This window comes from Theropithecus gelada, chromosome 4, assembly GCF_003255815.1.
Source record: "Theropithecus gelada isolate Dixy chromosome 4, Tgel_1.0, whole genome shotgun sequence".
Classification (NCBI taxonomy): domain Eukaryota; kingdom Metazoa; phylum Chordata; class Mammalia; order Primates; family Cercopithecidae; genus Theropithecus; species Theropithecus gelada.
The window spans coordinates 135,492,888-135,519,122 of NC_037671.1; the positions used below are offsets into that span (position 1 = coordinate 135,492,888).

Genomic DNA, 26,235 nt, shown 5'->3' on the forward strand with positions numbered 1-26,235 from the left:
TTTTTTTTTTTTTTTTGAGACGGAGTCTCGCCCTGTTGCCCAGGCTGGAGCGCAGTGGCCGGATCTCGGCTCACTGCAAGCTCCGCCTCCCGGGTTCACGCCATTCTCCTGCCTCAGCCTCCTGAGTAGCTGGGACTACAGGCGCCCGCCACCTCGCCCGGCTAGTTTTTTGTATTTTTTAATAGAGACGGGGTTTCACCGTGTTAGCCAGGATGGGCTCGATCTCCTGACCTCGTGATCCGCCTGCCTCGGCCTCCCAAAGTGCTGGGATTACAGGCTTGAGCCACCGCGCCCTGCCAGCAGTGGCATTTAAGATGAGAAAAAGGAATTCAAATCAGGAAATACTCAATCTACATATTTCTTTGTGTTTTATAAGCACCTAAGAATTGTGTGCTTTGAGCTATGTGCACATGCCTGTAATCCCAAATCCCAGCACTTTGGGAGGCTGAGGTGGGTGGATCGCTTGAGGTCAGGAGTTCGAGACCAGCCTGGCCAACATGGTGAAACGCCTTCTCTACTGAAAATACAAAAATAAATTAGCCGTGCATGGTGGCAGATGCCTGTAATCCCAACTACCCAGGAGGCTGGGGCAAGAGACTTGCTTGAACCTGGGAGGTGGAGTTTGCAGTGAGTTGATAGCATGCCATTGCACTCCAGCCTAGGTGACAGAACAAGACTCCATCTCAAAAAAAAAAAAATTGTGTGCTTGAATAGCTTTATAATAATTTCTAATGACTAGATCAGTATTATGTGATCTGTAATGTGAATAAATCCCAAAATTATCTAGCTGTCTTGCTTCTCTCTCTCTCGATTCTGCTTTATATCCATCAATTTGATTTATTGAACTCTATAAGAATTGCCAAATATAGATGAGTTTTGTAAACAGTTTATAATAGACTAGTGTTTCAAAGTCTCAGTGCGTAGTATGCCTGGGAATGAAGCAGAGATGAGACCACCACCACTGCTGAGCCTGATAAAACATTCTAGCTTAATGCTATCTTTTTTTTTTTTTCTTTTGACACAGTCTCACTATGTCACCCAGACTGGAGTGCGGTGGCGTGATCTTGGCTCACTGCAACCTGATTTAGAAAATGGCTCTGTCGACTGTATAAAGCACTTTGTCTTTTCCATCGTTAATTTGATCAGAAAGCAGACCACTGAAAACCTTTCCTCCAAAACAAGAGTCAGCAAACTTTCTGTAAAGGGCTAGAGAGTAAATTTTAAATTTTGCAAGGCAGACAGTCTGTTGCAACTACTCATCTCTGCCCTTATAGGGAGAAAATAACCATAGTCAATGTATAAATGAATGGGTGTGGCTAGGTTCCAGTAGAGCTTTATTTACAAAAGCAGGCCATTTTTTCCTACAGAAATATGATAGAAATAATTTGTGCTGAAATTTTCAGCTGTTGCAGAGTTTTTCACCTCTTTTATGTACACATATAGCATTGTATTGACTTCTTCATTTTTCTTTCATCTATCTTGCCCTCTGATTTATTTTTCTTGAGCCTGGCAACTCTGGTAGGATATGCCTTTATCATCACTAGGTTGATAGACAGTTTAACTGTTTGTCCTAGGGTGCTTAAAGTAATTGCTTTCTTTGATACTATGATTGAAAAATTCTGACTAGTAGAGCATTACTATTAGTTGAGGAAAGGTTTGGATGGAGAATTTTATTAACTGTTGATGAATGAGTATAAGAACATTTTGAAGCCAGATGGGTTGGCACGTGCCTATAATCCTAGCACTTTGGGAGGCTGGGGTGGGAGGATTTCATAAGCCCAGAAATTTGAGACAAACCTGGGCAATATAGGGAGACCTCATCTCTACAAAAAATTTAAAAATATATTAGTAAGGTGTAGTGATACATGCCTGTGGTCCCAGCTACTTGGGAGGCTGAGAAGGGAGGATCTCTTTGAGTCTGGGAGGCCAAAGCTCCAATGAGCTGTGATTGTGCCGTTGTTCTCCAGCCTGGGTGACAGTGAGACTGGCTCAGAAAACAAAAGGTTATTTCTTTCTGCCATTACAGAAGAAACATGCTACACTGTCTTCTTTTATTAAAATGCAATTAATAAACCCTGGACAGAATGCCTTGTTGAGCAGCTATCCAAGGACTCTAAGAAGTAAATTTTAGCAGGTGAAATGGAGAAGAAAGCCAGAACTTTAAATTCCACTGAACCACTAATTTCCTGTTTTTTTCCCCCTTTGGTATCTCCTCACTGATTTCTCCTGGGCTTGCCAGAAACCCAAAACTGAACAGTAGGGGCAGGCAAAAATAGTTCCAAGAAAGGCTCTCTAGTTCTGGTCTGCAAAGAAAGAAAGAGAGGCCCCTTTGAGTCAGAGTGGAAGAAATCTCTTTTTTGCTTTTGTTTTTTTCTGTTCTGCCCCAACCCCCTTGTAGGCCTTTAGCAGCTGTGGCAGTTAGGCAGATACCTAAAACGACAAGAGAAGGGAATGGTTTTTTTGTTTGTTTGTTTGTTTTTGAGACAGAGTCTTGCTCTGTTGCCCAGGCTGGAGTGCAGTGGCGCGATCTCGGCTCACTTGCAAGCTCCATCTCCCAGGTTCACACAGTTCTTCTGCCTCCACGCTATTCTCCTGCCACAGCCTCCGGAGTAGCTAGGACTACAGGTGCCCGCCACCACGCCCGGCTAATTTTTTGTGGTTTTGGTAGAGACAGGAGTTCACCGTATAGCCAGGATGGTCTCCATCTCCTGACCTCGTGATCCGCCTGCCTTGGCCTCCCAAAGTGCTGCGATTACAGGCGTGAACCCTCGCGCCTGGCCAAAGCCCTGTTTTTATAGATAGTGGATGAAGAAGAGTCCTTCCCCTATCCCCTATGTGAGTCAGGCATTGTCAGAGAGATTATGGAGAGTTGAAGAAAAGTAAACCTATGAAGTTTTATATGAACGTTCCTTAGCCATTTTGCATGGATCTGACCCTAAACAGCACATCAGAGGTTTGAAAACTAAAATACAGGATAGACTGCCTCCCCAGGGCTAGCCTGGCTATTGGGTGGCAAATAAGTGGGACAGATGCAAATAGCATAGCAAAGGATTTCATAACGAGCCTGACATTGGAACCATAACACAACCTACAAATGTTGAGTAAAAACTTGAAGCCTGAACCAAACCAGATTGTCTGCTAAACGTTTTTAAAAATCAAGACCTAGAATGATGTAACATGTCAAAATATCCAGGATGCAACCCTAAATTAGTTGACATACCCAAAACCAGGAAAATCTTAACATCTCGAAGGAAAAAACAGCGGACACCAACCTCAAGGTGACATGGACCACGATTTTAAAGTATCTGTGCTACAAGTTGTAAGGGTGAATACTTTTTATTTTAACAGAGAGTCTTGCTCTGTTGCCCTGGCTGGAGTGTAGTGGTATAATCATGGTTCATTACACCCTCCACCTCCTGGGCTCAAGCAAACTTCCCACATCAGCCTACTGAGTAGCTGGGACTACAGGCCTACACCACCACTCCCAGCTGCCTTTTTTTTTTTTAAGAGACTGGCTATTGCTGTGTTGCCCAGGCTGGTGTTGAACTTCTGGCCTTGTGATCCTTCCTTCTTGGCCTCTCTGAACCACAGTGCCTGACCACAACAGCCTTTTAAAAAAGAGAAAACAAAAATAAGAAAGGAAAAGATTGTTACATTGTTTGGTTCAGCCAGGGACCCTGTTGTTAAAAGTCAATAGAAATGGTGAGTATAACTGAGAAAGGGAGGGTGGGATTTGTTAGTGCATCCAGTGGATAAAAAAGAACATGTGCAAGAGTGGTAAGTTATAGTGGGAAGTCAGTAGGTGATGACTTAAGCAGGTAGCATTATTGATGGACCTGAATTAGATAAGCTCTTTAAAAATCTGAAATTTTAATGCTTCAAATACTTAAATCATAGTTGGTATTTTTATTTACCTTCATATTCAGGAATGGGAGTCTTAATAGTAGATAATTTTTGCAAGGATTTTGTAAATTTATCTTAGTCAAGTGAAGCAGGATTTCATTCCCACGAGTAAAATTTGTTTATTTTTTTGAGATGGAGTTTCACTTTTATCACCCAGGCTGGAATGCAGTGGTGTGATCTCGGCTCACTGCAACCTCCATCTCCGTGTTCAGTCTCCTGCCTCAGCCTCTGGAGTAGCTGGGATTATAGGCGCCCGCCACCACGCCCAACTAATTTTTGTATTTTTAGTAGAGATGGGGTTTCAACACGTTGGCCAGGCTGATCTCAAACTCCTGACCTCAGGTTATCCACGCGCCTCGGCCCCCCAGAGTACTGGGATTACAGGCGTGAGCCACTGTGCCTGGCCAAGTTTTTTTTGTTTTTTGTTTTTGAGACGGAGTCTTCCTCTGTTTCCCGGGCTGGTATGCAGTGACAAGATGTCAGCTCACTGCACCCTCCACCTTCAAGTGATTCTTCTGCCTCCTGAGTAGCTGAGATTACAGGCGTGTGCCACCACACAAGCCAGGGGTAATTTCAAGGGTTGTCACAGTATATGTCCCGCATATGTATTCTTTGCATATATGAACAAATTGTTAGCACCTTTTTAAAAGAACCTTAATTTTTTTAATAGCTCTCTTTAAAAAGTTGTTTAGTCATGTTATAGTCAAATACAGGAAAGCTCTGTAATCATTAGCAAGCCTAACACATTAAATATTTTTGGATGGGTATTGGTACACAGATGGGTCAGTAACAGTTTCTTATAGCAAAATGGTGAGACACACACAAAATTCTACCAGGCTTGTTTGGTGTTGTGCTTGCTTTTTAATACAAACGAGTAAAACATTTTGCTGTTGGATTTCACTCAGACGTTCTTATCTGGTTAACAAATGATTTGCCAGCTGGGCACATTGGCTCACGCCTGTAATCCTAGCACTTTGGGAGGCCGAGGCAGGCGGATCACCTGAGGTCAGTAGTACGAGACCAGCCTGGCCAACATGGTAAAACCCTGTCGCCACTAAAAATACAAAAATTAAAATTAGCCAGGCATGGTGGTGCGTGCCTGTAATCCCAGCTGCTTGGGAGGTGGAGGTTGCAGTGAACAGAGATCTTGCCACTAGACTCCAGCCTGGGTGGTAGAGCAAGACTCAGTCTCAAAAAAAAAAAAAAAAAAAAAAAAAAGATTTGCCATTTTTGTGAGTTACAGAGCAATGGCCTATCAGATATCATGGGGCTTAAAAATTTTTCTTCTTTTTTTTAAAGACCTAGGGTATTGCTCTATCGCCCAGGTTGGTCTCAAACTCCTGAGCTTAAGCCATCCCAATCCCAAAGTGCTAGGATTACAGGCGATTCTCCTGCCTCAGTCAGCCTCCTGAGTAACTGAGATTATAAGCACCCACCACCACACCTGGTCTCAAACTCCTGACCTCAAGTGATCCACCTGCCTTGGCCTCCCAAAGTGCTAGGATTACAGGTGTGAGCCACCGTGCCCGGCCTAGAAAATATTTCTGGCAAACAACTGGGCATGGTGGCACATGCTTGTGGTTCTGGTCACCTGAGAGACTGAGGCAAGCAAATTGCTTGAGCCTGGGAGGTCAAGGTTGAAGTGAGCTGTGATTGCACCACTGCACTCCAGCCTGGGCGACAGAGTGAGACCCTGTCTCAAAAAATAATAATATCTGGTCATGTTAAGCTGTTCCATGGAATTACATTATCTTTTTATAATGGGCACACTGATGAAAGAATCAATACTTTCCTAATTCTATCTCAGGCAAATTAAGACTAGTTTCTTCATGTCCATATGACCTCCATTGCTATGGTTGCTTGTACTACACATTTCCTGCTAAATGGGCTTTCTCATTGCATTTGGAGAGCTGTGTAGTATTCCCAAAGTCTTCTAGGTGTGCTTATGATTGGCAAAGTAATTCCAGTTTTTTGTAAGTGCTATAAGGGTAACATCACTCACTCTGTCCAGACAGTTAGGCTTTTAAATCTCTATGCCAATTAGATTGGTAAAATTATGCTTTTTTTTTTTAAAGTGTTTCTTAAGGTTAAAAATCTGCACATTTTAGAGACAAAGTATCCCATTGAATTTCTATAATCATTGATGAGTTAATGGTTTACCTTGGTTTATGGACCTTTGAACATTCTTTTGCCTATTTTTCTTTTAGTAATTTGTAAATACAAAGTATAATGACCTTTTTTTTTCATATATAGCATAATATACCTGTCATTTATCTGGATATGTCAATGTAGATTATTTTGAAAGAAACTAAATGTTGGTGTACAATATTAATTAAAAATGTGGTCTCTTTGTGGGAAAAAGTGTGAGCTTTGTAATTTTTATGAGTAGGTGGGTACTGTTGTGGATTAATCGTAATTTTTTTTGTTAAATGATAGATCTGAGTGGGACGTACTTTTGAAGGATGTGCAATGTTCAATCATAAGTGTGACAAAAACTGACAAGCAGGAAGCTTATGTACTCAGGTAAGTCCTGTGAAACAAGTGCTAGGTTGAAACAAGTGTTAGCTCATTTCAGTCCTAATCATAATGTGAAACAGTAAGTTCCTCTCAGTTGTAGTTCTGGGGTTTTTTTGTTTGGTTTGGTTTTTTGAGACTTAGTTTCACTCAGTCACCCAGGCTGGAGTGCGGTGGCGTGATCTCAGCTCACTGCAACCGCCGCCTCCCTGGTTCAAGCAATTTTCCTGCCTAAGCCTCCTGAGTAGCTGGGAATACAGGCACCCTCCATCACACATGGCTAATTTTTGTATTTTTAGTAGAGACGGGGTTTCATCATGTTGGCCAGGCTGGTCTTGAACTGCTGACCTCAGGTGATCCACCCGCCTCGGCCTCCCAAAGTGCTGGGATTATACACGTGAGCCACCGCACTCCGCCTTTTTTATACATTATTTTTAAGAATATGGTATAAAAGGAAACGTTTAGTGTAACATGGATGTTTCTAGGATGTAGGTTTTGAAGCCTCACCGGATAGTTCAAGGTGGTTGCCATCTTTTCCTCCCACTTAAGAAAGAAGTACCTCTTAATCAGAAGTTCAGGCAAAGGGAAAGTTAGCTTTGCTATACAAATACAGTTGTCTAATTGGTATATAAAAGCTCATCACCTTTTTTATAGTTGCAGAGTTAATTTATTCAATAAATACTTTGAATGAATGCTTACAGTATATATTGTGTATATATTGTGATGGACCTTGCAGGGAGATACTGGACTAAACAGCCCCCCCACCCTTGTTTTTTTTTTTTTTTTTTTTTTTTTTCTTTCTTTCTTTTTTTCTTTTTTACCCCCTGAGACGGAGTCTCACTCTGTCCAGGCTGAAGTCCAGTGGTGCAATCTCATCTCACTGCAACCTCTGCCGCCCAGGTTCAAGCAATTCTTTGCCTCAGCCTCCCAAGTAGCTGGTATTACAGGCACCTGCCACCGTGCTTGGCTAATTTTTGTATTTTTAGTAGAGACGGGGTTTCACCATCCTGGTCAGGCTGGTCTTGAACTCCTGACCTCGTGATCCACCCACCTCGGCCTCCTAAAGTGCTGGGATTACAGGTGTGAGCCACCATGCCTGGCGTCTCTCTTAAACTAAGTTTATATTATAAATATACTAATGTTTATGAAAATGCTTACCATGTGCCAAGCCCTGGGGATGTTTTGTATACTAGAAAAAAAGAATACTGTAGTGTGTAACTTGCTTCCTTGAGATCCTAATATTTAAAAATACTAGCTGAAATTGTAAATAATTAAATTGGTTGATTGCACCCTCAGTAGTATATTAGTATTGTTATAATATTGTGACTTTTTTCAACTGCAGTGAGAGTAGCATGTTTGTCTCCAAGAGACGTTTCATTTTGAAGACATGTGGTACCACCCTCTTGCTGAAAGCACTGGTTCCCCTGTTGAAGCTTGCTAGGGATTACAGTGGGTTTGACTCAATTCAAGTAAGTAGCAAACTTTTAAATATTTTTTCAGGCATAAATGTTAGAGTTCTTATCCTGTAATATGCAAAGTAAATAAATTTATATACTTACTGCCTTTGTTACAATGCATGTAAACACGTGGTAAGGTGTTCATAACTTAGAGATCTGATTCTCAAGAACAGCAGAAAATATGAAAGAAGCAGAGAATGAGTTAGGATGAAATTCAAGTGGGAGAAAGAAATGAAGAAGCCAGACACTTCCAGTAGTTAATTTCTTAACATGGTTACTTATAATAATAGAGAAATGGTAAGAAAAGAAGGAAAAGCAAAATGTCATTACCGAAATTTTCCAGTCTTTATAATGAGTAAGGTCAAAGAGCAACAGTCAGTATTGAGTTAAAATTCTCATACTCTTCAATAACTAAAGTGTTTTTACCTAGAGTATAATTTTCTGATTAGTGGTTGTCACATTTTATTTTATTTTTTATTTTTTTGAGATGGAGTTTCGCTCTAGTTTCCCAGGCTGGAGTGCAATGGCACAATCTCAGCTCACTGCAATCTGCACCTCCCAGGTTCAAGCGATTCTCCTGCCTCAGCCTCCCAAGTAGCTGGGATTACAGGCGCCCACCACCACGCCCAGCTAAATTTTTTGTATTTTTAGTAGAGACGGTGTTTCACTATGGCGGCCAGGCTGGTCTCATAACTCCTGACCTCAGGTGATCCACCCGCCTCAGCCTCCTAAAGTGCTGGGATTGCAGGCGTGAGTCACTGCACCTGGCCTGAGTTTTAATCTTTAACTTCATAAGGAAAGGATGGATTGTCATTAGTACTCAGTACAGTTTTTTTTGTTGTAAATTGATCCTTGTAAGAAATCTAAAGCAATGTGTGCTTAACTTGGATCACTGATGCTTAAAACTAGTATGTTATTTCCCCCAAATTTTTGCTTACATGACTATTAATAAGCCCAGTTTAGAAACTACTGTTCTAGAAAGGAATATACTTGGTGTTAATAGTTGTTATGACCCATCATGCCTAGACTGGGCTTTTTTTTAAAAAAAAAAAAAAAAAGAGAGAGAGAGGGAGGGAGAGATGGGGCCTCAGTATGTTGTACAGGCTGGACTCCTGGACCAAGTGATCCTCCTGCCTCACCCTCCCAATAGCAGAACCTACAGACATATGTTACCATGCCCAGCTAAAATATTTGAGTTTTGATTTTGCCAAGTTTTGGTATGTGGGAAATAGTTGATTAGCTTCAAAAAGTGTTAGAATTCTACAGCTAAAAGTTATCTTTTTTTTTTTTTTCTTTTTTAATAAAGAGCTTCTTTTATTCTCGTAAGAATTTCATGAAGCCTTCTCACCAAGGGTACCCACACCGGAATTTCCAGGAAGAAATAGAGTTTCTTAATGCAATTTTCCCAAGTAAGTTTAAATAAAATCTAAACCTGTTGTCTTCTTAAAGATAGAAAGTGCAACCTCTCAGAGATCTTTCTATATGAGAGCATATAGCATATGTATGCAGATATAGCACTCTACATACACTCATATTTGCTTTCCTTATGGGTTTTTTGGTTTGTTTTAGACGGGGGTCTCATTCTGTCACCCATGCTGGTACAGTGGTGTGATCATAGCTCACTGCAGCCTCAACATCCCAGGCTCAAGTGGTCCTCCCACTTCAGCCTCCCAAGTAGCTGGGGCTACAGGTGTGCACCACCACACCTGGCACTATATATATATATATATATATATTTTTTTTTTTTTTTTTTTTTTTTTTTTAATTTTTTTTAGAGACAAGGTTTTGCCATGTTTGCCCAAGCCGGTCTTGAACTCCTGGACTCAAGGGTTCCACCTGCCTTGATCTCCCAAAGTGCTAGGATTACAGGTGTGAGTTACTGCACCTGATCCGTATTTACTTTGACTTGGGTGTTTTAGGAGTACAGTAGTGATCTTTATATAACCTGTAATTCAAAATATGCAGAATTTATAAAGAGCATTAAAATATCAGATAAAATATTTTTAGTTAAGAGAGATGAACAGATAGTTTATTACAAATTATGTATACACATGCACTTGTAAAAATAATTGTGCGTCATAAATCAGTGGTGTTTAACGGATGGAATTTTAAAATGTAGAATTGATCACCTGCCACCTCTGGTTTTTCATATAGCATAGAGAGAGTTCATCTTCATCTGGCCAGTCCCTCTATTTTGTGTCTCACTTTGGTTCTTTTTGCGTTTTTGTTTGTTTGAGACAAACTCTCATTCTGTCTTCCAGGCTGGAGAGCATTGGCATCATTATAGTTCACTGCAGTGTCAAACTCTTGAGTTCAAGCACCCAGCTAATTTTTATTAAATTTTTAATAGAGATGGAGTCTCGCTATGTTGCCTAGGCTGGTCTTAAACTCCTGGCCTGTAGCAGTCCTCTAGCCTTAGTGGTTCTTAACCTATAGATCATAATGTCCTTTGACAGTATGAACAAGGTTATATGATTCCCTCCAGAAAAATGCCTAGTGCTCTGCTCCAGCATTTTATATAACAATTGACCTGGCTTTTTAAAATTGCACAGTGTAAAGTAGTGTTTCCTGAATGAAATTGGTAAGGGTTTCTTTCATCCTTTTACTAAGCTTTTATTTATAGAGGTCAGGGAACTAAAGGTTATCTGATAACATCCTTACTTCCTAGATAAGGCTGAAAACCTAAGATAATTTAGTAACTTTGCACAAAGTCGCTTACAAGCATGAAAATCGAACTTAGCACATCTACTAATATGAAACCAAATCAGGCTAATCAGAGTGTTGGGTGTTTCGTGCAAATATCCACCAAGTCAGTCGATTCTCCTTATCTGGGAATTCACCTACTGTTTCCTTTCCTTTCACTGATGACATTACTTCTTTTTTCTTGAGACAGTGTGTCACTCTGTCGCCCAGGCTGGAGTGGAGTTGCATGATCTTGGCTCACTGCAACCTCCACCTCCCGGATTCAAGCAGTTCTCCTGCCTCAGCCTCCCAAGTAGCTGGGATTATAGGCGTGTGCCAACACGCCCAGCTAATTTTTGTATTTTTAGTAGCAACGGGGTTTCATCATGTTGGCCAGGCTGGTCTCGAACTCCTGACCTCAAGTGATTTGCCCACCTCGGCCTCCCCCAGAAGGGGTGGGATTATAGGCATGAGCTACTATGCCCGGTTCACTCATGGATGACATTTCTAATAAGTGGCAAATAGTATCATTCTGCTTATTATGGAAGGGTAGTAACAAACCATCCTATTAAATGGATGTGTTATATTTATTTTGTGTTCTTTTCCCTCAACAGATGGAGCAGCATACTGTATGGGACGTATGAATTCTGACTGTTGGTATGTTTAGTACAATTTTGTGGATTTTTGTTGTCCTATGTAAGATTTAATTTAAACTGCCAATTGTCATTTTTAGGAACATTTTTAACTTTTGTTTAGGTACTTATATACTCTGGATTTCCCAGAGAGTCGGGTAATCAGTCAGCCAGATCAAACCTTGGAAATTCTGATGAGTGAGCTTGACCCAGCAGTTATGGACCAGTTCTACATGAAAGATGGTGTTACTGCAAAGGATGTCACTCGTGTAAGCATTTTTAGTAATAATTGTTGCTGGATTCTTCTGCATGGGGACTAAATTTTATTTTTCATTCTTTAACTTTTAAGTTCAGGGTTACAAGTGCAAGTTTGTTACGTCGGTAAACTTGTGTCATGGGGGTTTGTCGTACAGAGTATTTCGTCACCCAAGGGTTAAGCCTAGCACCAGTTAGTTATTTTTCCTGGTCCTCTCCCTCCTCCCATCCTGGGACTAAATTTTGAACTCATTTGATGTTTATTTGTCAAACCTTTGTTAAACTCGGTCTTTTTTCCCCCCAGGAGAGTGGAATTCGTGACCTGATACCAGGTTCTGTCATTGATGCCACAATGTTCAATCCTTGTGGGTATTCAATGAATGGAATGAAATCGGATGTGAGTAGTTATATGTATTGCTTCAATAATTATTTAAATATTTAAATATGTAATAGTCTTTCCATTCTTAACACTGTGAACTGTTTCTCTCAGGGAACTTATTGGACTATTCACATCACTCCAGAACCAGAATTTTCTTATGTTAGCTTTGAAACAAACTTAAGTCAGACCTCCTATGATGACCTGATCAGGAAAGTTGTAGAAGTCTTCAAGCCAGGAAAATTTGTGACCACCTTGTTTGTTAATCAGGTAATTTTATATTTTATTTTTAATCAGGTAATTTGGTTTTTAAAATCTAAAGGAAATGAGACTGAGGCCTAAGATGTATTCTAAGATAGCACATATACCAGCCACTCAGATATCCAGAAGTAATACTGTTTGAGGTTACTGGTAGCTGAGAAGCTTTGTTTCATTAGACCTATATCAGTCCTTGTTTTCTATCTAGCCAAATTGATGGGTTCCTTCTGTCTTGCTATTGACAGGCCTGGTGGGAGGAACCATAAGAAGCCCTGGTCCCTCCAGCACATAAGAAGGCAGCTAAAATAACTCAAATGCCTTAGTTTCATTAAGATAAAAGTCTGTCACTTAACTGTTTTGGTTGAAAATACTTCTCTGGATGGCAAACACTAATGGTTATTTAATTTTTTCCCCCAGAGTTCTAAATGTCGCACAGTGCTTGCTTCGCCTCAGAAGATTGAAGGTTTTAAGCGTCTTGATTGCCAGAGTGCTATGTTCAATGATTACAATTTTGTTTTTACCAGTTTTGCTAAGAAGCAGCAACAACAGCAGAGTTGATTAAGAAAAATGAAGAAAAAACGCAAAAAGAGAACACATGTAGAAGGTGGTGGATGCTTTCTAGATGTCGATGCTGGGGGCAGTGCTTTCCATAACCACCACTGTGTAGTTGCAGAAAGCCCTAGATGTAATGATAGTGTAATCATTTTGAATTGTATGCATTATTATATCAAGGAGTTAGATATCTTGCATGAATGCTCTCTTCTGTGTTTAGGTATTCTCTGCCACTCTTGCTGTGAAATTGAAGTGCATGTAGAAAAAACCTTTTACTATATGAAACTTTACAACACTTGTGAAAGCAACTCAATTTGGTTTATGCACAGTGTAATATTTCTCCAAGTATCATCCAAAATTCCCCACAGACAAGGCTTTCGTCCTCATTAGGTGTTGGCCTCAGCCTAACCCTCTGGGACTGTTCTATTAAATTGCTGCCAGAATTTTACATCCAGTTACCTCCACTTTCTAGAACATATTCTTTACTAATGTTATTGAAACCAATTTCTACTTCATACTGATGTTTTTTGAAACAGCAATTAAAGTTTTTCTTCTATGAGTTGAGTCCTTAAGAAAATGATTCCAGTTACTCATTTTGCATATTTACTATTTTAACATTATTGGACCCTGCATTTATAGTCCTTTGATTTCTTCCCTCTCCCTGGTGTCTCCCCCAAGACCCCAAATAAAGCAATACACTGTTAACACTGTGGGTTTATATATACTAATTCTATACCCCAGATGGGGAATGGAGGAGATGGTCCCTGGGCTTAATATTTAAAGGGCATGGGAATTTAGCCTCTCTTTTATTGTAATGTACTCTTTTGGAAAATAGTTGATTAGCAGGGAAGACCCAGAGTTGTAGATTGAGATTAGGGTGTACTGGCTGAACTGTGGAAAACATACAATTCTGTGTTCCTCAGTAAATGAGATGAGCGTCTAATGAGTAGCACGCCTTTACTAACCTACTAAGTAGTAGTATAAAATGATTTTTTATTTAGTTAATTACCAGAGAGATTTAGCATAATTTTGTTCTGGATTCAGTAAATCAAGTCAGCTTGGATCATTCACCTTAACTTTTCCTTTAGCAGCCATTTCCACTAGTTTCCATTAAGTAGTGTTCTATAAACTTTGATCCAAAGCAGAATCAATGTCTTTTCCATCTTGTGACTTAAAGTTCTGTGACTGTGATGCATGTGTGTTCTGACTTCATCTGTACCTCTAACCTACGGTGTTTCCCTCACCATGGCATTCATAGGATGAAATGAATGACTGCCCAGAATGAGAATTTGTCCAGATTATTCAGATAAACATTATAAAGTAGAATACATGAATAAATAAGTAGAACATAAATAAAATTCCAAAATACTCAATGAGAAATGACTAGTAATATAGGCTTTCAAGAGTTGGTACCTTTTAGCTATATTTGCAGATACTCTGGGATTTTAAGGAACTGAGAAAACAGCAAAGTTGACTAAATTTTATATTTCTTGTCCTCTAAATATTTTGATAATTTCTGGATTGATGCAGTGATGTTTTTGTTCCTTCCGTATTTATAAATGAAACACCTTTTTTTAGTGTTTCTAAACCTAAAATCTACTTGGTTTGAAATCAAGTGGTTGGAACACTGTTTGACTTTTATTTGAAGCATGTTGTTGATTGAAAATTTCATTGAAGTTTTCAGTCAGTGTGTAAGTTTGATTCTGTAATGAGCACAGCACCTAATATTTTGAGGAGCTCTGTTTTAAGGACCAATGCTTAAGGTGGACTTTGTTCGTAAACAGTATCCCAATAGATTTGTTGACTTGAGGTCTGTGGGTTTTTTTTTTTGTTTGTTTTGGTTTTTTTCCTAATAGAATTAAGAATTCTAATGTTGAAAAACTGCACAAATTTGTATGGGACAAAGCCTAGAAAAGAGAAATGTAGATTGAATCATAATCTAAATCATGGTTTGATAGAAGAGGGAAAGTTTTGGTGCCATAATTTCTCCTTTCACTGGTGTTGGACTTAAATCAGTTGAAATGTATTTCTGTACCACAATTTACGCTTCAATAAAAGTTTAATTGTCTAGTGACATTCAGAAACTTTTCTGTTGCCCTGTTTTTTAAAGGAGCCTACTTGACCAAATACTCTATATCTAAAGTTTAAAAGCAATATAACAATGTGTATTTATGAGTTTGGAGTTAGAGAAAAGTTTAAAATCAATATAACAATGTGTATTTATGAGTTTGGAGTTAGAGAAAAGTTTAAAAGTGTTAGGTCCCAATCTTTATTATAGACTAGACTCTTAAAACATTGGTTGAGGATGATCAAACTATAAGTTTCCTTATTTCATTCATGGTTATTTCTATTAAGTAGAAAAAATGTATAAGCGTGATCATTTCCTTTTTTAACTTAGGGTCTTGTTCTGTTGTCCAGGGTGGAGTGCGGTGGCTGTTCACAGGTGCGATCATAGCATACTGCTTCCTTGAACTCCTAGGCTCAAGCAGTCCTGCTGCAGCTTCCCAAGTAGCTGGGACTGCAGGCTTCTGCCATCACACTTGGCTTTGCCATTTTCTTTATTTGGCAACATTTTAGTTCTACAGTCAAATATGTAATAAGCTGAAAATGTTATGAAAATGTATATTCTGATTTTTCTCAGAATATGCTTCAGTTAGGAAATATTTCCTCAATTTTCATTAAAAACAGATGGTGTTCCTAGAAAAGCAAAATATTACGTATCTGTGCAATATGTAATTCACAAAATTCATTTGCCAAAAACAGGTGAGTGAATTTGGGGGTTCGTTAGTAAGCAGTCATCAAGTTTCCATCATAGACACATAAGTGGAAATGTTATATTATTTTATTCTCCTGGATGGACAATTGTGATGGATTTGTTGGGTTCTGGGCTTCAGGCTTTATAATCTCATCCACTTTGCCCTTCCTCTTGTCATAATAGAAGAGGTGCTCCTAATTTGGATTCCATCCTTTCCTGCTTTCAGAGACTGTCCTGTGATTTCCTAAAACATTTCCATTAGTTTGTTTGAATTTTCTGATTTTCTTCCCTTAGGGCCCTCCCGCAGGCCTCTGTGCTAGTGCCTTGAATGATGGCAAGTGACCAAAAAAAAAATTTTTTTTTCTTTTTTTTTAAGACGTTCTTGCTCTGTCACCCAGGCTGGATGCAGTGGTGCGATCTAGGCTCACTGCAACCTCCACCTCCCAGGTTCAAGTGATGTCGTGCCTCAGTCACCCAAATAACTGGGATTACAGGGATGTGCCACCACACCCAGCAAATTTTTGTGTTTTTAGCAGAGACAAAGTTTTACCCTGTTGGCCAGGCTGTTCTTGAACTCCTGACCTCAAGCAATACGCCCACCTTTGCCTCCCAGAGTGTTAGAATTACAGGCGTGAGCCACTGTGCCTGGTCAAGTGTCCAAATTCTTATTCCAAAACAACTTTAGACTGGGCGTCATGGCTGGACACCTGTAATCCCAAAAGTTTGGGAGGCTGAGGTGGTAGGATTGCTTGAGCCCAGGAGTTTGAGGCCAGCCTGAGCGACATAGCAAGACCCTGTCTCTACAATAAATAAAAGGAAGTTGAGACTGTAATGAGCTGTGATCACACCACTGTACTCCAGCCCGAGCAAAAGTGAAACCCTGTCTCAAAAACAAAAATCATGACTTGTGCAATAGCCACCAGTTTTCCCGGATTCTCAACAGAACCCTATGGTGAAATTAGAAACAAAGCTAGAGGTATGTGACTTCAAGATGGTAAGAAAATCATCAAACAGATGTTATCCCTTGTCAAGGGATACCTGATAAATTGTTGGATATATGGCCTAGGGGCCCAGACAATAGATTTTAGATTTGTAAACAGTATGGAGGGTGGTGGTGGTTGTTTTTTTTTTTTTTTTTTTGAGATGGAATGTCGCTCTGTCACCAGGCTGGAGTGCAGTGGCGCCATCTTGGCTCACTCACACCTCCCGGGTTCAAGTGATAGCCTCCTAAGTAGCTGGGATAACAGGCATGACTGGCCATTTTTCTGTATTTTTAGTAGAGATGGGGTTTCACCATGTTGGCCAGGCTGGTCTCGAACTCCCAACCTCAGATGATCTGCCTGCCTCGGCTTCCCACAGTGCAGGGATTACAAAGTCTTAATATGGAGTCTTAATAGGGACAATTTTCAAACATACAAAGTAAACAAAATGGTACACTAAACCTTTATATACAAGTTTCAACACCATTCTAGTTAGGCATATCTGTCTACTAACTACATGCCCTTTTTCGATAAATTTAAATTGAAATGCATAAATCTAGCCGGGCACAGTGGCTCACGCCTGTAATCCTAGCCCTTCGGGAGGCCAAGGTGGGTGGATTAGCTGAGGTCAGGAGTTCAAGACCAGCCTGGCCAACATGGTGAAACCCCATCTCTGCTAAAAATACAAAAATTAGCCGTGAGTAGTGGCGCATGCCTGTAGACCAAGCTACACAGGAGGCTGAGGCAGAAGAATCACTTGAACCTGGGAGGCTGAGGTTGCGGTGAGTTGAGATTGCCACTGCACTCCAGCTTGGGCAACACAGTGGGACTTCATCTAAAAGATATATATGCATACACACAAATCTAAGCTATAATTTTGATAAATGATTCTCCTTCGCCCACACCTTACCAGGACAAAAGGAGCTCATTTACCTCTACCCAGGCAATTAAGCAGTCTCCTACCACCACCATATTCAAATGTTTTCATCATAGACTAGGGTTCATTTTTACTTTCCTTCCCTAGAACTTTGTAATTCTTTCAGCATAAACATTGTTGAAGTTCAACAGTCCTTATTGAGTAGGACTCTATTGTATGAATATACTATAATTTGTTCATCTGTTTTCCTGTTAGTGAACATTTTATTGATTTCTAGTTTTTGGCAAGTGTGAGTAAAGCTGCTGTGAACATTTGCACACCAATATTGTGACTTCTGGCCATGAAGTGGTATCTTGTGGTTTCAGTCTGCATTTCTCTAATGAACATGTTCTCATGTGTTTATTGGCCATTAATATGTCTTTGAGTGTGTATTTTTAAATTAGGTTGTTTTTTATTACCAAGTTATAGGAACTGTATTTTGAATAAAATTCCTTGTCAGTTATTTTACAAATATTTTCCCCATTGTGTGTCTTGACTCTTGATTTTTTTTTTATAGTGTTTTGAGCAGAAGTTTCCACTGGAGTCTTAATTTATCAATTTTTAAGTGGACTTTTTCTAAATAAATCTGCCTACCTCCAGATTGTTATGGTGGTATTGTTTTCTCATAAAATGTTTAAGCTTTTATGTTTAGGTCTATTATCAATCTCAAGTTTTTGTTTGTGATGTAGGGTAGAGCTTGAGGTTCATTTTTCTCCCCCCATCAAGTTATTCTAACACTGTGGGAAAGATTCTTTTCTCCGTTTCTGGAGTGTATTCTCGCTTTTTTTTTATTTTATTTTATTTTATTTTTTTTTTTTGAGACAGAATCTTGCTCTGTTGCCCAGGCTGGAGTGCGGTGATGCGATCTCGGCTCACTGCAACCTCCATCTCCCGGGTTCAAGGGATCCTTATGCCTCAGCCTCCCAAGTAGCTGGGGCTATGGGCGTATGCCACCGCACCTGGCTAGTTTTTGTATTTTTATTAGAGACGGAGTTTGGCTATGTTGGCTAGGCTGGTCTTGAACTCTTGGCCTCATGTGATCCACCTGCCTCACAGGTGAGAACCACTGCACCCAGCCTTCTGGAGTGTATTCTCTTTCACTGATCCACTTTTTAGCTGTCTATATGCCCATATAATACTGATTACTAAGCTTTAAAGTCTTGAAGTCAAGTTGTCTTCTTTTGTTCTGTTTTCAGATTACTTTGTCCTTTAGATGTTGATATAAATACGATAACAAACCTGTTGGTTTCAATTTTTTTAAAAGCCTGGTGGGATTATTAGAATTAAATTGAATTGTTTTGTTTTGTTTTTGTATACAGTTTTGCTCCTGTGACCCAGGCTGGAGTGCAATGGCGCGATCTCAGCTCACTGCAACCTCCAATTCCTGGGTTCAAGCGATTCTCCTGCCTCAGCATCCTGAATAGCTGGGATTACAGGCGTCTGCCACCATGCCTGGCTAATTTTTTTTATTTTTAGTAGAGATGAGTTTTCACCATGTTGGCCAGGCTGGTCTTGAACTCCTGATCTCAGGTGATCCACCCGCGTCAGCCTCCCAAAATGCTGGGATTACAAGTGTGAGCCCCCGTGCCCGGCTAGTTTTTTGTGAATTCCTGAGCATTTTTGGTTTCTGGATGCTAGTCTAAATGGAATTGGTTTCTTTTTCCAACTGGTACTAGTTTATAGAAAGGCAACTTTAAAAATGTTGACTTATGAGACTTTGCCAATAGTGGGTGGTTGGTTGGTTCTTCCCTTATTCCACTGGTTAGGACTTCCATGGTGAGTAAAAGAGGTAAGAGCAGACTGTGACTAAGGTGAGATATATAGTAAAATGTAAGGAGGCACCGTCAGGGCAGTGGAAGCGTAGAGTGGGCATCTGAGTGGGAGTACATCCTTGCACTTGCTCCTTCCTTTCACTTGTACCTTACTTGCTTGGTCTCGTGCTGTTGCCGTGGGCTTACATCCTTGCCCTGTTCCCAGTTTTAGGAAGAAAGCATTAAATATTCCATCAAGACTGTTTGCTAGTAGGTGGTGTTTTTGTTTCGTTTTGTTGAGACAGGGTCTTGCTCTGTCACCCAGGCTCAAGTGCAGTGGTACAGTCATGGCTCACTGCAGCCTCAACCTCTCCAGTTCAAGTGATCTCATCTAAGCATCCCGAGCAGCTGGGACTGCAGGCGCACACCACCACACCTGGCTAATTTTTGTGTTTTAGTAGAGACAGGGTTTTGCCATATTGCTCAGGCTGGTCCCCACCTCCTCGGCTCAAGCAATCCGTCCATGTTAGCCTCCCAAGGTGCTGGGATTACAGGAGTGAGCCACCTCACCTGGCCTCTACTGGTTTTATGTAGATGTCTAGATCAATGCCTTTTATTAGATTAAGGTAGTCCCCTTCTAGTTTTCTGGGTTGTCATGAATAGAAGATAGCACATCCCTACCCGCCTTTTTTCCCATCCACTGAGATGATAATGGTTTGTATGCTTTTTTAGATACTGTTTCTGTCCTCAGAATGAAAGGAGTTTAGTGGAACCTGATGACTGAAACAGGCCCTCTACCATTGGAGACAAGAAGGGAAGTGTATGGAGTAGCCATTCTTTTATTTGTTTACTTTCTTAATAAACTTGCTTTCACTTAAAAAAATAAAAGTGTAAAGGCACCTGGGTAGTTCTCTGGTTTAAAGTAACTTTGTGGCCGGGTGCGGTGGCTCACGCCTATAATCCCAGCACTTTGGGAAGCCAAGGTGGGCGAATCACGAGGTCAGGAGTTCAAGACCAGCCTGGCCAACATGGTGAAACCCTGTCTCTACTAAAAATACAAACATTAGCCAGGTATGGTGGCATGTGCCTGTAGTCCCAGCTACTCAGGAGGCTGAGGCATGAGAATCACTTGAACCCGGGAGGCAGAGGTTGCGGTGAGCCGAGATCATGCCACTGCACTCCAGCCTGAGCAACAGAGGGAGACTCCGCCTTAAAAAATAAAAGTAATTGCCCAAGGTTAGAGAAACTAGAAATGATACAGCCCAGATTCAAACTCTGGCAGGCTAGAGTTTGTTTTAGTCACTGTTATCTCTCAGCTAAATCTTTTAATCTACTTAAAGCTTCAGAATTCAATTATTTCATTTCCTATTTTTTACTGTTTAAGAATTCCTCATCCTTGGTAGCATGTTTGGTTCTGGTGACTTCAGCCTCACCTTCAGCATTTTATTTTATTTATTTATTTAGAGACAGACTCTTGCTTTGTCACTCAGGCTGGAATGCAGTAGTGTGATCTTGGCTCACTGCAGCCTCCGGCTCCCGGGTTCAAGTGATTATCCTGCCTCAGCCTCCTGAATAGCTGGGATAACAGGCACCTACCACCACGCCTGGCTAATTTTTGTACTTTTAATAGAGACGGGGTTTCACCATGTTGGCCTGGCTAGTCTTGAGCTCCTGTCCTCAAGTGATCTGCCCTCCTCAGACTCCCAAAGTGCTGGGATTTCAGATGTGAGCCACCGTGCCCAGCCACCTTTAGCATTTAAGATGTAAGAGATACTGCGATGAAGCATGCAAGACGTGGAGAATAGATGCTGGTTAATGTGGTCTTAAGTTCTATGCAATTATATATAACTACATAAAATTACATGGGCTGGGGTGTGGTGGCTCAAACCCGTAATCCCAGCACTTTGGGAGGCCAAGGCAGGAGGATCACCTGAGGTCAGGAGTTTGAGACCAGTCTGGCCAACATGGTGAAACCCCATTTCTACAAAAATACAAAAATTAGCCAGGTGTGGTGGTGTATACCTGTAGTCCCAGCTACTCAGGAGGCTGAGGCAGGAGAATCACTTGAACCTGGGAGTTGGAGGTTGCAGTGAGCTGAGATTGCACCACTGCACTCCAGCCTGGTGACAGAGCGAGTCTCTGTCTCAAAATACAAAAAGTACATGAATGTTTAGTTAAAAATAACTGGATGAGTATGAATTAAATGCTGGTCTTACTGGTAGATGCTGAGAATATAAATAGAAATGAGCTGAATTTTCTGACCCTTAGAGGAGGTCAGTCTAGTCTCTACTTGTAGAGGAAATAGACGTGTTAACAACATGAGAAGTTATGGAAGCATGTACAGAGGACAGCCTCTGCCCAGGGAGTTTAGAAAAGGTTTACAGGAGGGCTCATCTTTGACATGACTGAAAAAAAATCCACAAGATGGTAAGTAAGGGTGTGGTGTTTTAACGCAGATCTTTTTTTCCGGGGAGAAAAAAAAAAAAAAGTGAATTTCATGCTCTACAAACTGCATGTGATTGCTGTGGGGAGTGGGGACAAGAAATGAGTTAAGATAGGATTCTGGTAGATGCTATGCTGCCACACCGATCACCCCAAGGACTAAGGTCTTTATTCTTTTACTTACAATTCCTTACTTATAATAATTCTTTTACTTATATAATAATTCTTTTACTTATAATTCTTATAATTCTTTTACTTATAATAATTTTACTTATAATTCTTTATTCTTTTACTTTATTCTTTTACAGGAGTATTGGTTACTAGCAGCTCACAGCTAGGTCCCTCTCTAGAAACTTCTCAGCAAAAGATTTCTGTATAAGAACAAAAATACTTGAATAAATTTCAAGTATTTGAAGTAGTTTGGGGAAAATTGAAAAGACCAAAAAAGGTAGTGCTGGTGCAGCTTACAATGGGATTGCAGAAAGTTAGTTTGGAAGCCAGGAGGCCAGTTAGCCTAGAGAGGTAAGAAATGTTAGGGCTAGGCCGGGCGCGGTGGCTCAAGCCTGTAATCCCAGCACTTTGGGAGGCCGAGACGGGCGGATCACGAGGTCAGGAGATCGAGACCATCCTGGCTAACACGGTGAAACCCCGTCTCTACTAAAAATACAAAAAACTAGCCGGGCGAGGTGGCGGGCGCCTGTAGTCCCAGCTACTCCGGAGGCTGAGGCAGGAGAATGGCGCAAACCCGGGAGGCGGAGCTTGCAGTGAGCTGAGATCCGGCCACTGCACTCCAGCCCGGGCTACAGAGCAAGACTCCGTCTCAAAAAAAAAAAAAAAAAAAAAAAAGAAATGTTAGGGCTGGCATGAGGAAGTGGCAGGGACAGAAAAGAAGTCAAGGGTAGACCTAGAGTTTCTGGCATCATTCCACTGATGACTCAGGGAGGAGGATGGCGATAAAAGGAGGTAGATTTGCTTTTGGATATGTTGAGTTTAATGAGGCAAAATGTGCATAAAGAAACCCAAATTCGTTATGCTACAATTGTGGGGTTATGAGCACTTTCAAAAAGAATGCTTAATCTTTTCAACAAGTAATTTTTGTTGTTGTTGTTGTTTTGAGACAGTCTCACTCAGCTGCCCAAGCTGGAGTGCAGTGGCATGATCTCGGTTCACTGCAACCACCGCCTCCCGGGTTCAAGTAATTCTCCTGTCTCAGCCTCCTGAGTAGCTTGGATTACAGGCACCCGCCATCATGCCTGGCTAATTTTTGTATTTTAGTAGAGATGGGGTTTCACCATGTTGGTCAGGTTGGTTTTGAACTCCTGACCCTCAGGTGATCTGCCCATTTCAGCCTCCCAAAGTGCTGGGATTGCAGGCGTGAGCCACCGCACCTGGCCTCAACAAGTAGTTTCTAAATAATTTTTTAAATTTTACATTGAGATTGGTTAAATAATTATACATCGAAATATGAAGCTATGAAGACTACATACGGATTTATATTGGCATCATAATTTTTTTTTTTTTTTTTTTTTTTGAGACGGAGTCTCACTCTGTCACCCAGGCTGGAGTGCAGTGGCGCGATCTCGGCTCACTGCAAGCTCCGCCTCCCGGGTTCACGCCATTCTCCCGCCTCAGCCTCCGAGTAGCTGGGACTACAGGCGCCCGCCACCGCGCCCGGCTAGTTTTTTTTGTATTTTTAGTAGAGACGGGGTTTCACCGTGTTAGCCAGGATGGTCTCGATCGCCTGACCTCGTGATCCGCCCGTCTCGGCCTCCCAAAGTGCTGGGATTACAGGCTTGAGCCACCGCGCCCGGCGGCATCATAATTTTTTATAACATTAAGTGAGGAAAAGTAAGATAGAAAAATGGCCGGGCATTGTGGCTCACACCTGTAATCCTAGCCCTGGGAGGCTGAGGTGGACAGATCACTTGAGACCAGGAGTTGGAGACCAGCCTGGCCAACATAGCGAGATGCCCCATCTCTACTAAAAATACAAAAAAATTAGCTGGGCACGGTGGAGCACACCTGTAATCCCAGTTATATGGGAGGCTGAGGCACGAGAATTGCTTGAACCCGGGAGGCAGAGGTTGCGGTGAGCCAAGATCGCGCCACTGCACCCCAGCACTGGGCAACAGAACAAGACCCTGTCTCAGCAACAACAAAAAGACTCTGAATAAAATTAACTTTAAAAAACAAAAAAGAGGAGAGGAGAGAGAGAGAGAGAAGAAAGAGAGAGAAAGAAAGAAAAGAGAAAGAAAGAAAGAAAGAAAAGAGAGAAAGAAAGAAAGAAAAGAAAGAAAGGAAGGAAAGAAAGAAAGAAAAGAAAGAAAAAGAAAGGAAGGAAGGAAGGAAGGAAGGAAGGAAGGAAGGAAGGAAGGAAGGAAGGAAGGAAGGAAGGAAGGAAGGAAGGAAGGAAGGAAGGAAGGAAGGAAGGAAGGAAGGAAGGAAGGAAGGAGAAAAAGAAAAGAAAGAGAAAAATATCCATTGCCGATCTGGAAAATAATAATTTTTAAAAAGTATTCCTGCAGGTATGAGGCAGGCAAATAGTAAATGATCACCTTTTTCATTTTAAATAGTGGAACAATAGATACAGGAAATCAAAAGTATCCTAGTGATGGAACTGTGGGTGTGCTTTTGCTTATCTATTTCTATAATCTATATGGACTGTTTAGTAGCAAATAGGAATATCTTAAAAACATGTTCCTGCTGTTGCTTGTCCATTCCACCCTGAGCCACTTACCATAAATCTACCCCCGCAGAGACTGTATTTTGTGAAATGGATAGCTCCCTCGGGGCAGCCACAGACCTGTAGGGAGGCATGGAGAGTGGACCTGAGGGTGTGCTGGGTTTCAGCCCTGGCCTGAAAATCGACCTTTAGGCAGTGCAAATTATATCACTGTATGTAGCTGCCCTGATTGCAGGAAAAGAATGGAGACCAAGGTTAAGGTAAGACCAGGCAGAGTCAGAGACAGAGGCCAATGGCATAGAGGCATTCAAAAAGACAAGGCTTCCAACCTACGCAACATAGCTGTACCCCCATCTCTAATTTAATGTGGCAGACACCTGTAGTACCAGCTACTTGGGAGGCATAGGTGAGAGGATCACTTGAGCCCAGGAATTTGAGGCTGTAATTTAGAAGAGTTTCTCAAATGTTTGTTGTTGAAGGACCAGTTTTCATTTCTAATCTGCCACAGACTGATGCTTTTGTAAATGGCAATAAAAGTCAATTGCTATTCAAATGAATCTTTTAAAAATCAAAAATACCCCATTTTGAATATTAATATAGTCAAAACAAAATTGCCAAGTATTTATAAAAACTAAACATGTATTTTAATTCCTGTGTTTATCTCACTGCAAACTGATATAGTCTGTGCGTGGTGGCTCACGCCTGTAATCCCAACACTTCAGGAGGCCGAGATGGGTGGATCACTTGAGGTCAGGAGTTGGAGACCAGCTTGACCAACATGGTGAAACTCCATCTCTACAAAAAATACAAAAAAAAAACAAACCCAGGTTTGGTGGTGTGCATCTGTAATCCCAGCTACTCAGGAGGCTGAGACAGGAGAATCGCCTGAACCTGGGAGACGGAGGTTGCAGTGAGCTGAGATTGTGCCACTGCACTCCAGCATGGGTGACAGAGTGAGACTCCACCTCAAATAAACAAACAAAAGCAAACAAAATGATATAGTTTGGGACTGCTACCAGTCAACAGACCACAGTTCGTGGTAGAGTGTAGAAGCCGGGACACGGGAGAAGGGAGACATGACGATACAGATCACACAATCAGCTGCAGGCCATGTCACCCTGAAGAAACAGGAATCCAAATGGCATCTGGGGCCAGAGGCTTCCCCCACAACACAGCTCACTTACTCAAAGTTGTTCAAAAGAATTGCCTGCCAGTACTGCCTCCTTAGGAGGTGAACTCTCTGTTAAGGCAGAATAATACTATGTAATTTTTAGAAGTATGTATTAGACATAAAATATGTTAAAATGCATGTGAAATAAAGTATAATTCACAGTAGAACAAAGTTTTAGTTTCTTAGGGTTGAAATGTAGATCATCCTATTTGAAATCATTACAGTTACTATATTGGGGCAAGACTCCTCAAGGCCATAGAAATTAATTGAAGCAGTTAATTCACAATTTGACCTTTCTTGCAGTAGGCACTTAGGTTGATAAATCCCTAATCTAATAACTAACTGTTCTATGCTCTGGAAAGAAATTTGATAAATTTCTGCTTACCAAAATGCCCTATTCTAACATTGTGAGTTCTTTCACAAAGACTGTATTGTGAAATGGGAGTACATATTTGTGATGTGCTGTTTATTATGTGGACATAATATAAGAAACTCTCACGTGTTATCAGTAAACAAAAGGAAACATCCTTTCCATTCAAAACAGAGTAATTCAGTGGACTAGAGACTTCAAAATTTCTTTGTTTTTAGAGATGGGGCCTTTGTGTTGCCTAGGCTGGTGTCCAACTCCTGGACCCCAGCAAACCTCTCGCTTTGGCCTCCCAAATCTCTGGGATTACAGGAGCTAGCCACCGCGCCTGGCCTAGACTTCTCTTTTTACGTAGTAGAGGCAGTTTATGAAGATAAAAGTCCCAGCTCTAAAAGTGTGGCGTTAAATTACTTCACAGTTTTTCTTTTTTAAAAACTATTAGTGCACACTTCACCTGGACTTCACGTTTTTTCAAAGTATACTTGTGAGTTATCTTTTCTTTTTTTTTTTTTTTTTTTTTTTTTTTTTTTTTTTTTTTTTT

The 26,235-nt window shown here is 40.9% G+C and overlaps 1 protein-coding gene and 1 pseudogene across 3 annotated transcripts in view; both read left to right on the top strand.

The window, feature by feature from the left end:
* The window catches only part of AMD1 (adenosylmethionine decarboxylase 1), a 21,828-nt gene extending 7,115 nt beyond the window's left edge, over positions 1 to 14,713 (top strand). The window contains exons 2-9 of one of the 3 annotated variants that reach the window (XM_025381599.1): positions 6,340 to 6,426; positions 7,760 to 7,886; positions 9,181 to 9,283; positions 11,171 to 11,213; positions 11,313 to 11,457; positions 11,748 to 11,840; positions 11,934 to 12,089; positions 12,495 to 14,713. In XM_025381599.1, coding sequence (XP_025237384.1) covers positions 6,340 to 6,426; positions 7,760 to 7,886; positions 9,181 to 9,283; positions 11,171 to 11,213; positions 11,313 to 11,457; positions 11,748 to 11,840; positions 11,934 to 12,089; positions 12,495 to 12,635 — 895 coding nt within the window. In that variant the 3' untranslated portion in view covers positions 12,636 to 14,713. The remainder of the gene's footprint in view (positions 1 to 6,339; positions 6,427 to 7,759; positions 7,887 to 9,180; positions 9,284 to 11,170; positions 11,214 to 11,312; positions 11,458 to 11,747; positions 11,841 to 11,933; positions 12,090 to 12,494) is intronic. The other 2 variants (XM_025381600.1, XM_025381601.1) reach the window with 2 other exon arrangements.
* Positions 14,714 to 16,284: 1,571 nt separating this feature from the next.
* The window catches only part of LOC112622667, a 29,907-nt pseudogene continuing 19,956 nt past the window's right edge, over positions 16,285 to 26,235 (top strand).